Source organism: Aureobasidium subglaciale (assembly GCF_000721755.1).
Source record: "Aureobasidium subglaciale EXF-2481 unplaced genomic scaffold scaffold_1, whole genome shotgun sequence".
Classification (NCBI taxonomy): Eukaryota; Fungi; Ascomycota; class Dothideomycetes; order Dothideales; family Saccotheciaceae; genus Aureobasidium; species Aureobasidium subglaciale.
Genome location: NW_013566994.1, coordinates 817,420 through 833,233, shown reverse-complemented (window position 1 = coordinate 833,233; position 15,814 = coordinate 817,420). Strand labels below are relative to the sequence as shown.

General features: G+C 51.7%; 6 protein-coding genes across 6 annotated transcripts; 3 read left to right on the top strand and 3 right to left on the bottom strand.

Annotated features, from left to right (window-relative positions):
* Positions 1-460: 460 nt before the first annotated feature.
* Positions 461-2,260, bottom strand: AUEXF2481DRAFT_1132 (uncharacterized protein; the record flags this gene model as incomplete). The annotated part of the gene is made up of 1 exon (XM_013492430.1): positions 461-2,260. The coding sequence occupies one exon, from the start codon at positions 2,258-2,260 to the stop codon at positions 461-463; it is 1,800 nt and encodes a 599-aa protein (XP_013347884.1).
* A 329-nt stretch (positions 2,261-2,589) lies between these two features.
* AUEXF2481DRAFT_61973 (uncharacterized protein) lies at positions 2,590-7,863 on the top strand (the record flags this gene model as incomplete). The annotated part of the gene is made up of 2 exons (XM_013492836.1): positions 2,590-2,771; positions 2,832-7,863. 2 exons carry the CDS (start codon positions 2,590-2,592, stop codon positions 7,861-7,863), a joined length of 5,214 nt encoding a protein of 1,737 aa, XP_013348290.1.
* Positions 7,864-9,644: 1,781 nt separating this feature from the next.
* Positions 9,645-12,123, top strand: AUEXF2481DRAFT_25525 (uncharacterized protein; the record flags this gene model as incomplete). Its single annotated transcript, XM_013492568.1, has 6 exons — positions 9,645-10,057; positions 10,113-10,180; positions 10,236-10,360; positions 10,412-10,449; positions 10,506-10,901; positions 10,956-12,123. The coding sequence occupies 6 exons, from the start codon at positions 9,645-9,647 to the stop codon at positions 12,121-12,123; spliced, it is 2,208 nt and encodes a 735-aa protein (XP_013348022.1).
* Positions 12,124-12,564: 441 nt separating this feature from the next.
* Positions 12,565-13,229, bottom strand: AUEXF2481DRAFT_85220 (uncharacterized protein). The gene has a single exon (XM_013492870.1). The coding sequence runs from the start codon at positions 13,213-13,215 to the stop codon at positions 12,808-12,810; it is 408 nt and encodes a 135-aa protein (XP_013348324.1). The 5' UTR covers positions 13,216-13,229; the 3' UTR covers positions 12,565-12,807.
* Positions 13,230-13,403: 174 nt separating this feature from the next.
* Positions 13,404-14,457, top strand: AUEXF2481DRAFT_187985 (uncharacterized protein). The gene is made up of 2 exons (XM_013492976.1): positions 13,404-13,789; positions 13,868-14,457. The coding sequence occupies exons 1-2, from the start codon at positions 13,592-13,594 to the stop codon at positions 14,366-14,368; spliced, it is 699 nt and encodes a 232-aa protein (XP_013348430.1). The 5' UTR covers positions 13,404-13,591; the 3' UTR covers positions 14,369-14,457.
* A 49-nt stretch (positions 14,458-14,506) lies between these two features.
* On the bottom strand, positions 14,507-15,590 carry AUEXF2481DRAFT_35552 (uncharacterized protein). The gene is made up of 3 exons (XM_013492700.1): positions 15,328-15,590; positions 14,934-15,274; positions 14,507-14,876 (listed from the first exon to the last, which is right to left on the bottom strand). The coding sequence occupies exon 2, from the start codon at positions 15,116-15,118 to the stop codon at positions 14,939-14,941; it is 180 nt and encodes a 59-aa protein (XP_013348154.1). The 5' UTR covers positions 15,119-15,274; positions 15,328-15,590; the 3' UTR covers positions 14,507-14,876; positions 14,934-14,938.
* Between the last annotated feature and the right edge of the window lie 224 nt (positions 15,591-15,814).

Genomic DNA, 15,814 nt, shown 5'->3' with positions numbered 1-15,814 from the left:
TAGCGATGTCGAAAGAAGCTCACGATCTGCCCCGCAGTGGTTTCGCTTCAGATAAATTGCGCCTGCGCGAGGGAAGGAACCATTGACTCAAGGTCAATCACGAATTCGTTGCAAGACACGCGAAGCACATCTAGGATGCCTCGAAGTCTGGATAGTTCATCACATTGATCATTTCAAGAAAATCTGTAATGAGCGGCAGATAGCAAAATGCATGCATCGTAGGGTTTGAGGTTGGACACTTTGCCAAGACTTACTATAGACAGCTAAGAAGAGACGCTGGAATCTGAAACGCAGCACCAGAGCCGAACTGTTCCATGACAAGGTGCTGCTTACCGAGCAGGTCAGCTGTTCAAAGTTACTTCGTATGAGAGTTGCATCGCAGGACTCTTGATATGTCGAGATGAATCCCATTCCCCTCTCAAGGGCGGTATTATTCTGTTGTATATGTCGTGTTTCGTAATTACTGGAATGCTGGAGACTGTGCCAGCGTCCACATGTTTTCCATCTTGTACCTGCCGAGCACATCCTTGGCTTCACCATCGGTTTCGCAGGCTTTGTAAGGCATCCAGCGCTTGAATGCGCGCTGCTTCTCCTCGCCCTCGAAAACGAGCTGGCATCTGTTGAACGTGTTGTCCTTGAGCTTGCCATCCTCATCGAAAGCATTAAGCCAAGCAGCGTTGGCTTCTTGATTGCCTTCACGCACACTCTGGGGCATGGCATTTTCAGTCCATTTTACGCGGTTGAGCATAAGCTTCTTGTACGCGTCGATACTGTGAGAACCACCCTCAACGATGACCAGGTTCATCTTGGGATGGAAGATGGTGATGCCTGTCAAGGCCTGTTGCTCGGCATTCTTGTTGATTTGGAAGCGGTGTTTTCCGTAACTCAAGTTGTCGATCTTGAAGACGAGTACTCTCATACTCAAAGTAGCATCAGCTTCTTGCTGAGCAGCCAATTTCTCTAAACGTTGTTCCTTTGTCAACTGTCTCTCAGCGTTGGCCGTCTCGTGATCATCGGCACGCTGGGCGATCTCGCGATTTACACGAGCTTCGACCGCGGTAGGATCCTTGACAGCTTCATTGCCCAAAACACGCATAAGGTTTGACTTCTTGACCTTCGGTGGAGGCGGTGCCTTGAGGCCAAGTCTAATCTTTGCCTGCTCTTCCTTGTGATCTGCCATACGACGTTGTCGCCGAACCTTCTTCTGCTCCTGCTTTGTGAGATACATGGCCTTGGGAGCAGGCACATTGGCATCTTGAGGCGCAGACAGGAGAACGGGATGTTGGACGTATCTTGTGATGACATCCATGTTAATCTTGTCTGCAGCTTCGAGGTTCTCGTAGTTGCCTCCGGTCACGAGACCTTCGTCCCACCACTCGATTTCTGGTGGAGCCGGGACTAAGAAGGACTTTTCGGTGGCCTCTTCTATTGCTTGTTTCCGCGCTTGTTCTTGCATCTCCTTTGCCATTTGCTCAATTCTCGCTTGTTGCCTCAAAGCTTCAGCCTGAGCCATGAACTTTCCCTTCTGGTTGAAGAGCAGCTGCTTGGACTTGCGATCTTTCTGCTTCTGCAACGAGGGGTCGTAGAATGGCTCATTTTGAAGCGTGGTTTTTTGGTCATCACCAGCCAGATAAGGATTGTGTTTTGCGGGCTCGTCTCTTTGCTTCTTGTTGTTGCCAGACCTTGATGGACCACCCAGCAAGCTAGGATGCAATCCAACGTTCAAGCCACCTCTTGCGCTTGCGGCGACATCGTCTCGAACAGGTGGAGAAGGGGCGTAGCCGGATGATTGGGCGGCAGGACGTGTGGGTATATCGGTTGGAGGTTGGTGTTGTTGTTGTTGCTGCTGCCTTAGGGCAACCTTTGCCTTGATGGCAGCAAGTTGTTCCTGAATGCGAGCCTTCCTGACATCTTCTGAGGTGGAAGCGGGAGTCGATGCTGACGCGGACGCGGAAGAGGGAGAGGCTGGGGCGGCTTTCCCTGGTAGGCGAGCCTTCATAGCAGCAATACGAGCTTGCATATCATTCGCAGAATTGGCTGGCGGGGCAGCGGCGGGAGTAGGCGAAGGAGCAGTGCCAGAGCCAGCGGGGCCTCCTCTATTTGCCATCCGAGCCTTCATGGCAGCAATGCGCTCGGCGACTTCACGCTTCTTGCGCTCGACATCGTTGTCAGGGGCCGGTGATGCTTGCGCGGAGCGTGGACGCTTTGAATCGTGACCATCGTCCAGAATGTCGCCAGGTAAGGGGCGTTTCTCTGACATGTCGGAGGGCGATCGGGGCAGTGAGCAGGAGCAGAGGGTCGACGACAAGGTCGAGGCAGAAGTCCAGATCGCCCAGAAAGTGTCGAAGCGGAGCACGGCCAAGCACGGCGTAAAAGTTGCAGTGACGATGTCAGCTTTCCTAGGCAGTTGCGACTTGCGACTTGCGGCAGTTGCCGTTGCAGCTGGACGTTCCTTCCCCGGATCGAAAAGTTCAAGTCGGGTCGGGAAGGGAAACTTTTTTATGAGAACATCGTCGTTCATTGCGGCCGACGACGACTTTGTGTTGCTTCAAGCTGTTTTCGCTGCTTGTTAGCTTCTACATCGCCAGCATGAATATCTCGCAACCTGTATCGTCGCAGATTGGCGGCGTCGAGTTCGCCTTTCTGCCGTCGGACGAGATCCGCGCCTTGTCCGTCAAGCGCATCACCAACCCTACCACATTCGACACCCTGTTGAACCCTGTCCCCGGTGGTCTCTACGATGCTGCTCTCGGAAACTTCGGCGACAACTCGTGAGTTGGCTCTCTGCTTCTGCCTCGAGCTGAGCAGCTAGACTAACTCGACGCGTGTAGATGTACCACCTGTAATCTGAAGTTCGGCTGCCCCGGTCACTGCGGTCATATTGAGCTTCCCGTTCACGTCTACAACCCTACTTTCATGGACCAATGTTTGCGTCTGCTGCGCGCAAAATGTATCTATTGCCACAAGCTCAAGATGTCTCGTGCAGAGGTCAATCGCTTTGTCTGCAAGCTTACCCTTGTCAAGTACGGCCTCTTGAAGGAGTGCTACGATGTCGACGAAATCACCCTCTCCACCTCCGCCTCGAGCGCAAAGGCCGACAAGGACGATTCGGACGACGAGCAGGACGCCGACACCAAGGGCATCATTGCCCGCCGAAACGCTTTCGTCAAGAACGCTATCAAGCAGGCTGGCTTCAGCAAGAAGCGCAATGACTGGGCCGATACCAAAATCGAGGCTGTCGCAAATGAGAGGCGTGCCATTGTCAAGGAATTCCTCTACGCCATCACAAAGAGCAAGAAATGCAACAACTGCAATGGTATCTCACCCACGTACCGAAAGGATCGTTTCGTCAAGATCTTCAGAAAACCTTTGTCCGAGAAGGACAGAATCACTATGGTCCAGGCAGGCTTCAAGGCTCAGGACCCTTTGCTTCTGATGAAGAAGAAGCGCGAGGCTCAGGCTAAAAAGCAGGGTCTTGCTCAGGACGAAGCTGTCGCAGACCTCGAGGACTCGCCCGTAGAGTCAGAAGGAGAAGGAGAAGACATCTCGATGCTCGACATCGAGCAAGAGGTTGCAGGAGGAAACGCGTTGGAAACCGAGACAGCAACAACGACTTCCAAGGCTGACAAGGAGGAGAAGCAAAGCTATCTGAACGCAGGCCAAGTACACGCACACCTTGTCCAGCTGTTCGAGCAAGACGCAGAGGTTCTGGGCATGATTTACACTCCTCGCTCAAGAGGCCGCAGAGGCGCTCCTCTGAGTGCCGAGATGTTCTTCATCAAGGACCTGGTTGTTCCCCCTAACAGATTCAGACCCGAAGCCAGAACTGGTGCCGACGAGATTGCCGAAGCCCAGGAGAACTCCCTCTACAAGAACATCATCAACGTTTGCGACCAGATGACACAGATCCACAAGGAGCTCAACGGCCTCCTCCAGAACGAGTACGCTAGACGGCCGAGGAACTACGCCGACTTCCAGGACGCTTGGATTCGTCTCCAGGATGGTGTCAACTCACTTCTGGATCGTGACCGCAACCCTGTACAAGGTGGCGCTGGCAAGAGAAACGAAGATGGTATCAAGCAGCGTTTGGAAAAGAAGGAGGGTCTGTTCAGAAAGAACATGATGGGAAAGCGTGTCAACTTCGCTGCCCGTACCGTCATTTCGCCTGACCCGAACATCGAGACCAACGAGATTGGTGTGCCACCTGTGTTCGCCCTAAAGCTGACCTACCCTGAACCCGTCAACGATCACAACTACAACGACCTCAGACAAGCTGTCATTAACGGACCTTACGTCTGGCCAGGTGCTGTTGCCATCGAGAACGAGAATGGCCAAGTCATCAACTTGCAGATCAAGAACGCCGAAGAGCGTACCGCCCTTGCCAATCAACTTCAAGCTCCCTCAAGCACCAATGTCAGTGGTGTGAAGACCAAGAAGGTTCATCGCCATCTGAACAATGGTGATATTGTCATTATGAACAGACAGCCCACACTTCACAAGCCCTCGATGATGTGTCATAGAGCTCGCGTTCTGCCTGGCGAGAAGACTCTGCGTATGCACTACGCCAACTGTAACACCTACAACGCCGATTTCGACGGTGACGAGATGAACTTGCACTTCCCTCAAAATGAGCTTGCCAGATCCGAAGCTATCAGCATTGCTGATAACGATCATCAATATCTATCAGGAACCGCTGGAAAGCCCCTTCGTGGTCTGATTCAAGATCACATTTCGATGGGTGTCTGGTTGACTAACCGCGACACATTCTTCGGCCGTGAGGACTACCACCAACTGCTGTACGCCGGTCTCAGACCAGAGAACAACCACACTACTTCGGGACGTGTCGAAACTGTGCCACCTGCTATCAGAAAGCCTTACCCGCTCTGGACCGGTAAGCAGGTCGTCTCATCTGTTCTCAAGAACCTCACCCCTGAGGACTTCCCCGGACTCACCATGACCTCCAAGTCGTCCACTGCTGCTAAGCAGTGGGGTACCAACTCAGAGGAACAGGTCATCATATTCAAGGACGGTGAACTGCTCTGCGGTATTTTGGACAAAGCACAGATAGGACCAAGTGGTGGCGGTGTCGTCAACGCTATCTACGAAGCTTACGGGCATACTATTGCTGGAAAGCTCATGAGTGTTCTCGGTCGTCTCTTGACCAAGATGCTCCACATGCGCGCCTTCTCATGTGGTGTTGAAGATCTTATCTTTACTCCTGAGGGCGAGAGCATGAGAAGAGAAGCCCTCAGCAAGTCAAACGCTGCTGGTCTCGGAACTGCTGCCAAGTACGTCTCTCTACAAAGCGAGAGCCCAGACTCCAATGATCCCGAGTTGCGTAAGCGTCTCGAAGCAGTCCTCCGCGAAGACGGAAAGCAAGCTGGTCTTGATACTGTTATGAACCAAGCTACTGCAAAGGTTTCAGGTGACGTTACAAGTACCTGTCTGCCTGCTGGTCTGGTCAAGCCTTTCCCCAAGAACCAAATGCAAGCCATGACTGGTTCCGGAGCCAAGGGCTCTGGTGTCAACGCCAACCAGATCTCTTGTAACCTTGGTCAACAGGTTCTGGAAGGACGCAGAGTCCCCGTCATGGTCAGTGGTAAGACTTTGCCTTGCTTCAAGCCTTTTGAGACAAGTGTCAGAGCAGGCGGTTACATCGTTGATCGTTTCTTGACTGGTGTCAGACCTCAAGAATACTACTTCCACGCCATGGCTGGAAGAGAAGGTTTGATTGATACTGCTGTCAAGACCTCCAGATCCGGATACTTGCAGAGATGTTTGATCAAGGGTATGGAGGGTCTTAAGTCTGAGTACGACACCACGGTTCGCGATGCCGATGGATCCATCATCCAATTCATCTACGGTGAAGATGGTCTAGATGTTGGCAAGGCCAAGTACCTTTCAGACTTCAAGTTCATCGCCGAGAACCACATGTCCATGTTCCACAACCTTGGCATCAAGTCGGAGTTCGGCCGTATCATGAGCGTCGAGGCTTCTGAGTACAACAGGAGTGCCGAAAAGAAATACAGGAAGACCGGCGATCTTGGAGCCAGTGACCCTGCTCTGTCGATCTACTCACCCGCACGCTTCGCTGGTAGCACGTCTGAGAAACTCATGCGCGATGCCAAGAAGTACATTGACGAAAACCCCGACAAGCTCATCAAGGACAAGAAGCGCAACATTGAAGGTGTCTCTGGCTTAACTAAGAAGAGTCTCCAGGCCATCATCGACGTTCGTTACCTCAAGTCGATCGTCGAGCCTGGTGAGGCTGTCGGTGTTGTTGCTGGTCAGTCAGTTGGCGAGCCCTCTACACAGATGACACTCAACACTTTCCATTTGGCTGGTCACGCTGCAAAGAACGTCACACTTGGTATTCCTCGTCTGCGTGAAATTGTCATGACAGCCAGTGCCACAATCGGTACGCCTACCATGACTCTGCACATCAACCCTGAGATCACCAAACAGCAAAGCGAACAGTTTGCCAAAGGTATTAGCAGACTTAGTCTCGCTGAGACTCTTGAGAAGGTCTCGGTCACCGAGAAGATTGGAAGAGGTGTCGCCTATGAGCAGGCCAAATCCTACACCGTCCGCCTGCAAATGTATCCCTCTGAGGAGTACACCAAGGAGTACGCTATCACTGTCGAGGATGTTGCTCGCACCATCGAGACCAAGTTCCTTCCCAGACTCCAGGCCATCGTACGCAAGGAGCTTAAGAAGAAGGGCGACCAGAAGACCCTCAAAAAGTCTGATGCCATGCCCGAGATTGGCGAGTCTGCCGGTACTATCGAGCAAGAATCTGGACGCCCCGAGGGTGAACGCGAGGGTGGCGACGACGACTCTGACAACGAGGGCGATGACGACGCTACTCGTGACAAGGCCAAGTCAAACAAGACTCAAGGCGGTTACGATGATCCCGATGACGAGGAAGAGGCTATCGTAGCTCGTGGTCGTCGTGAGACTACACCTGAGGAGCAAGAAGACGAGGGCTTCGTTGGCAGCCCCAACACTTCCGACGACTCCGACTCCGACATGGATGACGCCGAAGCCAGCATCAAGAAGGTTGCTTACAACTCAAAGGAGCGTGAGGAACGCATCAAGAGCAACAAATACACCAACGATGTCTCAGCATTCAAATTCGACGACAAGACTGGTGCATCATGCACCTTCACCATCGAATATGCTGCAGAGACCGCCAAGCTTCTCATGCTCAACTTGGTGGAGAACTGTGCTCGCGACGCTCTCATTCAATCAGTTCCTGGCCTTGGTGCCTGCACGGTGATGGAGGAAAAGAACTTCCTGGACATGAACACTGGCAAAGAAAGCGATGTCGATGTGATTACGACTGATGGTGAGAACCTTATGGCCATGCGCACCTACCAGGACGTTTTGAACCCCAACCGTTTCTTCACCAATGACATCGCTGCCATGCTCCGCTTGTACGGTGTAGAGGCTTGCCGTGCGTCCATCGTCCGCGAGGTATCTGGTGTCTTCGGTGGTCACGGTATCAGTGTTGACCAGCGCCACTTGAACCTCATCGCCGACTACATGACCCGTGGCGGTGGCTACCAAGCCTTCTCCCGTCAAGGTATCAAGGGCAACACTTCGCCGTTCATGAAGATGAGTTTCGAGACCACTGTTGGCTTTCTTCGCGATGCAGTCATGGAGGAAGACTTCGACGACCTCAGCGGTCCCTCCGGGCGTATTGTCGTCGGCAAGATTGGAAGAATTGGTACTGGTGGCTTCGATGTCATGATGCCTGTGCTCCAGGTGTCAAGTCCTGCTAACGAAGATGTGGAGAAGAACGGCGATGTCATGGCCGTTGACCAAAGCAGCGAGAGCGAAGATGAGAGCGACGACGAGTAGACTTGTCCTCAATTAAAAAGCTGGATGGATTCTGATGGGTGTTTCTTGTTACGTGGGACCTCGATTTGCATGTGGGATGTTATTAGCCATGGTGTTTTGTCGTTTAGAATTAGGCATATGTATTCACAATTACCCATTCTTTCCACTTCTCTTTTTCTTGCACGACGAGCGTTGTATCCCGATGAATCAAGTGCTCGATGCCGAACGAGTTGACGACTCGCGCAACCGAAGACTAGTCTGGAAACGAAGGTATAGGCGAAAGCAGGGCGCCATGCCAGCCACGAACCTACCGCTGTGGCCCAATGCGTACGCACCTTTGCACGGTATACCACAATCGGCCCACGAGTAGACATCGACGTTGATGTCGAGTTAGCGTTGGTTGTCACTTCTGCATGTACGCACGTAATAGGCAATTTCCACCTCTGGGACGCTTATGTAGGAACCGGGCGGGCTGAAGTTTGTTGACGCCTCTGGTCTTTTAGCAGGAGCGAACCTTGAAAGTTTAAGCTTACTGCTTAAAAAAAAGATCTTGTGAATAAACACGGCGATGTCTCAAAACTGAGGGATCCAGCACACCCCTACAGGTTTCAAAGTGCCAACAGCAGGTGCGTCTAATCAACAACTCCCACAATCGTGGAGAACAGCCCAACTGCTCATTGTATAGCTATTGCAGCGATGATAAGGTCATCGTCTATCATGGACACGCTATTGTCGTAAGTCTTGAAAATCTCCCGCAGCGAAGATCCTGCAAAGCCGTTGCGGCTAGCTTGCTGGCTGCCATGTCCAACAACTCGTCACGAATCCGACCTCATGCTGTTACTCATGTCCGGGAGCTATGCCTGTGCCGTGGTCTGCCAACCCTTAGTCTGGTGTATGCTGACATGGACCGAACTCTTTGCAAGTGCCGGACGTCGAGCACCGCGGATCGCTTCGATGTTCCGTTTGTCCTACTGGGAGTACTCGATGGTTATACGATGCTTCTTTTCGCAGCCTCTTGCTTGGGCGCCAGCCCCTCCCGTGGCGCCTTAGACTTCGTCGGACCGAGGGCTTGCTCTCAATAATACTCCGCGACACAAGCGCGATGCACATCAGCTCTCGACAGCAAGGGAATACCGCTGCTGAGGGTCCTGTAGGAGTCTCAAGTCTCGTTGAAAACAGCAGCAGTCACTCTTTGGCCAGTCGCTTACGGCCGGGGTGGTTGAAAGAGCTTGGAAGATATACCGACGACATGGCTGCGGGAGGACAGCGCTATCCGTCGCTCGGACCTTACACTCTCCTGTCCACCAGAGTCAGTCATGCTTTTTCCTCTCGGCATGGCTTGTCCCCCTTATGGTATACCACCTTCTGTAGGTTCTCACATGCATGTCTAGCGTGTACACGTCCAATAGTTCGTGCAAGAGACAGAGCCGTGCGTAGCTGGCTCCATCTATACCGGCTAAATCCTACTGGACAATGGAAGTCAAGTACCGCACTCAGCAGATTACGATCAGGAGATGGTATCCTATGACGCGAGCCCAAGCACGCCGCTGGTCTCCTGGTTCTCGAAACGTCAAAGAACTATGTCCTAAGCTTCGCTAATGCCATGCTTAGGCTCCTTATTGCTGACAGTTTTACCAACGATCGTGGTATGGGCTTTGTGGTTACGGATCGAGTTGCGCAACTGGTAATGATGAAAAGTGTAGTGAAGAGTGTTATAAAAGCCACCTCATACATCTATACCTAATGCTCGAACTCCTCAAGCATCATTTGGTCTACCATACAGAAGCTCTCCAACACGCACGATGCGTCTCACACTCGCTATTCAAGGCTTTGCCGCCATGGCGGCTGCCATGCCTGCCGCTCGCCCTCAGGAGATCGATATTAACATGGTCCTCGCCGCCCCCGAACCTATCTCCTATGACCCTGCTGTCGGAGCCACTGCTCAAGTTGTCTCTTACGATTTCACCTCTCTGGTCGCTCAAGCCACTGCTCCAGCTACCTCGGTCGCCAGTGATGTGGCTGCAACCGCTACAGCCATCGAGAAGAGAGGAGCTGCCTGTACCAGTCTAGCTGCTGGTGCTACTGGAGCCCCAACTTACTCTCCCGACACTCCTGCTGCCTTTGCCTCAAACTCGGATTTCGCTTCGGTGGCCTCAAGCGCACCTGTTCCTTCGGGCTACACAAATACCTTTGTCAACGCCAACGCTTCTAACAAGTATGCCACTGGAGTAATCAACATATGATTTGAATCGGTATTGACCTTTTTCCAGCGCCTATGGTTATCTTGGTTTCACCACCCTCAGCACCTTTGATACCGCAAAGTGTGCTGCCAAGTGCAGTAAGCTGCAATCGTTGATCGACATATGAAGATCTTGCTGATCACCCCACTCTAGACGCTATCTATGGATGCCTTTCCTTTAACCTTTACTTCGAGAGAGACCCTAGTGTCGATCCTGGCTCGGGAGCATCTGGCTGCGAAAACCCCGCCAGTGTTACATACATCAAATGCGTCTTTTGGGTGATTACGAGCCGATCCTACAAAGTGTTATGATATTGACTGCAATTTTAGGGAGGTCCGGTATCACAATCCAACGCCAACAACTACGGGTAAAAACTTTTGTCATGACCATCGGTATCACATGAAGCTAACTTTGAACGTACAGACAGTACCGCAACAAGTTCCAGGTCTTGATCGCTGGATCAAACGGCTACACTAACAAGACTCTTGCTGCTCCAGCAGGCTACTCTGATGCCATCTACTATGGTACCAAGGCTATCGATGCCCCCCTTGATGCACAAGGCTACAACACCTTCATCACCAGCAAGATCTTCACCGGACCCTTTGATGCCAGACTTTGTGCTGCAGCTTGCGACGCTCAGACTCAGTACGCCATCAATAACCCTTCTTCTGATGGCACACCAGCCAAGAAGTGCCAATTCTTCAACACTTACATTATCAACCTGAACGACAACAAGCACCCTCAGGGACAGTATTGCACTCTGTACACCGAGGCTTGGGCTTCCAAGTACGCCACTTCTATTGGATCATCCACCAGCAGGTAAGCTTGTCCGTTAAGTGGGCTTTCCGTATGACAAACTAACACTCAATATAGTGGCAAGCTCATCATCGAATACAGCTATGGTTACGTCAGCACTTCTGGTGCTAGCATCGACCCCAAGACCGGTGACAAGACTGGTGCCGTCTATCAGGCCTCTGGAGAGATGAAGTCTGACCCGGCCCAATTGAGCTCGGTTTTCCAGCCTTTCTGCTCCGCCTACCTTGGCTACTCTACTGCACCTGCCGTGAGAGTGACAGCAACTACCACAGTTGCTCCTGTTGCCACTTCTACTTCTTACGCCACAGTGACCGCACCCGCCATGCGCAAGCGTGACGATGGTGACGAGTCTGAGTACTTCCCTGGCCTTACCACCAACTCTACCAACGCCATCGCTGCTGTCTTTGACTCCAACAAGAACGTCACATGGTACCTTCCTGTTGACTCCATAGCTTCTGATGACGCTGCACCTGCCAAGCGTGATGTCTCGACTCCCGCTGTCTTGACCAAGTACCCTGCTACTGTCATCTCTTCCGCCTGTTCGATGCAATTCAGTCAAGTTACAGTTGCGTCGACCGTTACTATCAACGAGACGACCACCCTCGCCACCTCGACTACTATCACCACGATATTTTCGACTACCACAGCCAGTGCTACATCTACCAGCTCGTCTGTAGTATCATCGGCTGCATCCTCTACATCGTCTACAGCTAAGGCTTCCGCCACTGCAGTCGCCGATGCGAAGCTCCGCGTGACCTCTTCTGGCACCAGTGCTGATGGTCAGGAGATCGAGTTCGACTCTGCCACTGCTGGCTCAGGCTACTCTAACGCCTATGTCAACTACTACGACTACACCACCTTCCTTCACGGTCAAGCCATTACCCCCGGCTTCGTCCTCGATCCCTCCACTGGCCACCTCAAGGACAAGAAGTACGGTTACATCATGGCCGTCTACAACAGCTTCTTCCCTGGTACCGGTCTCGCATACACTGTCATGTTCTTCCCTGCCAACAAGGTCAAGGCTAATGGATATATTCCTGTTGTCTGCAGTGGTACTACTACTCTCCAGTGCTCGGCTAAGAACTCTTGGGGCGCTACTCTCAACAACGTCTTCATCCACCCTCAGTTGGCTTTGACTGGTGAGGCCTACTGGTCTCTGAGACTCGGTGATTCGAGCTTCATCCCTCTTACTGGTGACTTTGCCGCCAACATCGGTTTCCAATGATTGGTGTGACTCCTTCCGACTGGTTCCGTATACGCGTTTGTCCTATTCGAGATCAATAGCTCCTATTGTCAGGGTTGGCTCTTGATGAGTCAACATTGTCTTCCTACTTCTCTACTTTCGCTGGTCACTTTTCTGAGATAGTCGTTTGTTCTAATGTCTCAATACAAATACTGTTGCTGCTTATCTTTTATCTTTAGGATGTTCTTTCTTGTGTTATGCTGTACTTCCGATCTTTGACTTTGTAGCTTGCGGGGTTCGATAAGGGCTGCTTATCAAAACAGGTTGCTGGAGTCTTACGATAGAGGCTCCACTGAATTACCACACTAGAGTCTCATGTTAATCATTGATTTCTTGTGAGCACAGGTTTTGGCTTTACACTGCAGGATCGATATAAGACTGAGCTCAGGGCATCTGGTATATGTTAACGACTTTGACGACATTCTCCAGAAGAATATGCTAAGCTACTGAGGAGCAGAGTGCCAACTACTTGGTCCAACATACGCACATATATGACCTGTACCCTCGAACAAATAACGATCACGGCTCAGCAGTCCTACACTCCATTAGCCTTGCGCCCCGTCCCCAAGCGTACCTCAGTACAGAAAAAAGGACTCACCCTTACAATAAACCAATCGTCACATCTCCCTTGACACGTGCATAAATCTCAACCTAAAAATTGGAATTTTACATCAGCCCTATCGTCACATCACCCTTGACTCTTGCATATATCTCTACCTCGACTTCCAAATCCAACTCGATTTTGATCTTGAGCGAACTGTCCTTTTCGCCGACTTTGGCAGGGCGGTCTGTGATGCGTGATTGATGCACTGGGACCATGCGGCGGCCACCGGCTCGTTTGGGTGCTAGTTCTGGTTTTTCTTCTTGTTCGGAGTCTTCGTCGGAGGCGGGGGCTTGTTGCTTTTGGAGTTGGGTGTTTTTGTTTTGGCCGAGTTTGGAGGGTTTGGGGCGGGAGGTGGGGGAGGGCGAGGTGGTGTTGTTGGTGGCTTCTTGGGTGGGGGCTCTGGGGAGTGAGGTCAGTGTTTGATGCACGACCTTTTGTGCTATGGGAAGTATGATGTACCCTGAAGACATGCTTGTATTTTTTCGATAGGTAGTGGACAAAGTCGTCGTGGCTGTCAAGGTCTTGTTTGTAAAGTGAGGAGGAGCGTGTGGTTGTGTGATTCAAGTCAGATTAGACTCTTCTTTTATGATTCACAATACCGATGACCGCAGGGCACCTCAATTTTTCTGACCAAGAGCCATATTATTCCGGACATCAATCAGGTTTCTTTTGCTTCAACTCGAGGTGGTGCGTAATGCATGCATCTGCACGGAATAGCCACATCCGGCCCAAGCGTGAGATGTCAAAGTCCCTCGGACCCTTTACCGAAAACAGGTTTATATAGAACGAGACCCTAGACCGTCTTTATTCTAACCCGTAAGTCTGGTCGAAGTCCCGTCTGGCATCATGGTACTGGGCATCTTGACTGCCATCGCCGCGTGCCCTGCCATCATCGGAACTACAGAGGCAGTACGCCAGGGCCAAAAACAAAACGCTCGCGAGAAACATCGAGGATTGAAGACGAACCTTGCAGTGGCATGTTCGCGCGTCACGAAAGCTGGCCGTGAGATTGATGGATGCGAGGTGGTGCTAAGCGAAAACAAGGTATGAACAGCCTCCCCAAAGTTCAAGGCTCGATTGAGCCATACTCCACATCTATGGATGCTGACGGAGCAAAACCAGTTGTATCTCAACGTACCATCGGAGGAGTTCCCAGACGGTCATCCAGAGGACCATCCTTTCGCGGGCTACTTCCTTCCCTATCCCGATCATGATTGGGGACGACAGGGCGAGGGCATGGTATCAACAATTTCAAATGACCCGCCTCAACTGAATTGGATATACGTAGATCGGGATACCTGCGAAGTCAAACACGGCAACCGAGCTGAATCTGAGCATCACATCATCGGACCCTGGGACGTGACCAAGATGGACCGAAGAGTCATGTTGACTGGATGGGAGGGATTCATGGCAGTGCGGTACGGACCGGGGGAATGGGCATTATACTTTGACGTCGACGACAACGGATTAAAAGGTATTGTTCCCGAGGATATGACGAGAATGGAGGTTGAGTTGGTGCGCAGGGAGAGGAGGCAGGAAAGGATGTCGAATGAGCCGGCAGGGGGAGCCGGAGTCGATGCCGACACCGAAGCTAAAACGTCGGAGGACGATGACGATGCTTGACTCTTGGCTGCATGTTGAACAACTGGAAAACCATTGTCATATCACTTTCAAGCTTCAAATCAGAGGTGCGGCTTACTTTGTAGAGACGGTTTTTTTTTATCTGGGTGTCTGTCTGGAATACTTCCCACTATTGCTTGTCTCTTGACTTCTCTATGTTCTGCCCTCTGACCTTGCAGCTTATGAGATTCGACGAGGACGATATGGCTTCTCAGGACAGAACTGTGACCTCAAAATGCCACTCATTGATCTGTCGCGTTCAAAAGATATGCTCTGTGACTTTCTAGCCTGGTTCCGAGACAGCTGACATGCGAGTGAGCCTGGAGAGAATTGGTCACACAGATTGGCTGCGGCCACCTCACAGGCTTCGAAAACCATACTGAGCTACGGGAAACAAACGCGCGAAGTACGAGGCCAACGAGTATGACACAACTATCATCAAGTATCAGACAAGCCCAACTACCTGTTCGACCACTCTTCTGCAACCGATGCCTCTTACACCCCCACTCCTCTAGATCGAACAAGTCAACTCAAATTCCAAAGCAGTCACGAAGGTGAAGATACTCACAACCCTCACATCAAAAATGAGCTAATCGGGCCCCAACCATCATAATTTGAAAAGCTCAAGCATCCATTAGCCGGACGGCCAGTATCCCCCATACCTTCCCTGACAATCAGGCTGACCAAACACAACACACCTCCCACCACGCAAATACACAGATCTAGGAATAAAAGACCCAGAGGTGCAACCATTGGAGCCGCCACCGCTTGTGTATTCGCGACATCCCGTGCCGGGCATGTCGCGGTCGAAGGTCATACATTTTCCGAGGGTGGAGGCGCCGGAGATTATGCGGTAGCGGGTGTTGCCTTTGGGGTCGCAGTAGCCGCTGGTGTTGTCATAGGCAGTGACTAGATGGTGGAGTTGTGGATGGGAGTGGAAGAGTTTGGGTGGGGGGACTTACGTTCTCAGGCTTGAGAGGTGGCGCAGAGGGTCGATATGATGATTGTGCCGACAGTGGAGAGACTGATGATGCCGGCCATGAGCAGCGTGGTGTTGCGGTGTTTCTGAGTGTCTACCTAGACTTGTGTGCGATGCCGTCAAGAAGAGAAATCTATCATGACTGTAGCAACCGCATGCTTGTCAATCGTCGTTATCTCTACTAGTTGCATAGGGCCATGTAGAGTGCAAGAAGCAGTCCTGCAACCTCGAGGACAACGACAGCAGCACGGGAAGTAGGATTCGCGGTCTTAGACAGACATGTCCTATCATGTGTTTGGATAATAATTCTTCGAAATCTTGTTTCAAGCACATACGGCCACAGTCAGCTGAAAACTGGGCATCCCGTCCGCTCTGCCATACATAAGCAGTTGAACGGCAGATTAGTGCTACGGTGGGTGACCACGTGGGAATCCCTGCTGCTGTATGTTTTTGTGCACCTTCTACTTTTT

What these genes read in the sequence shown, in the direction of transcription:
- AUEXF2481DRAFT_35552 (XM_013492700.1), bottom strand. Translation starts at nt 15,118, where the DNA reads ATGGTTGCACCTCTGGGTCTTTTATTCCTAGATCTGTGTATTTGCGTG.
- AUEXF2481DRAFT_85220 (XM_013492870.1), bottom strand. Translation starts at nt 13,215, where the DNA reads ATGTCTTCAGGGTACATCATACTTCCCATAGCACAAAAGGTCGTGCAT.
- AUEXF2481DRAFT_187985 (XM_013492976.1), top strand. Translation starts at nt 13,592, where the DNA reads ATGGTACTGGGCATCTTGACTGCCATCGCCGCGTGCCCTGCCATCATC. An exon ending in TGGTGCTAAGCGAAAACAAG is followed by an intron (nt 13,790 to 13,867) that starts GTATGAACAGCC and finishes GAGCAAAACCAG; the next exon opens with TTGTATCTCAACGTACCATC.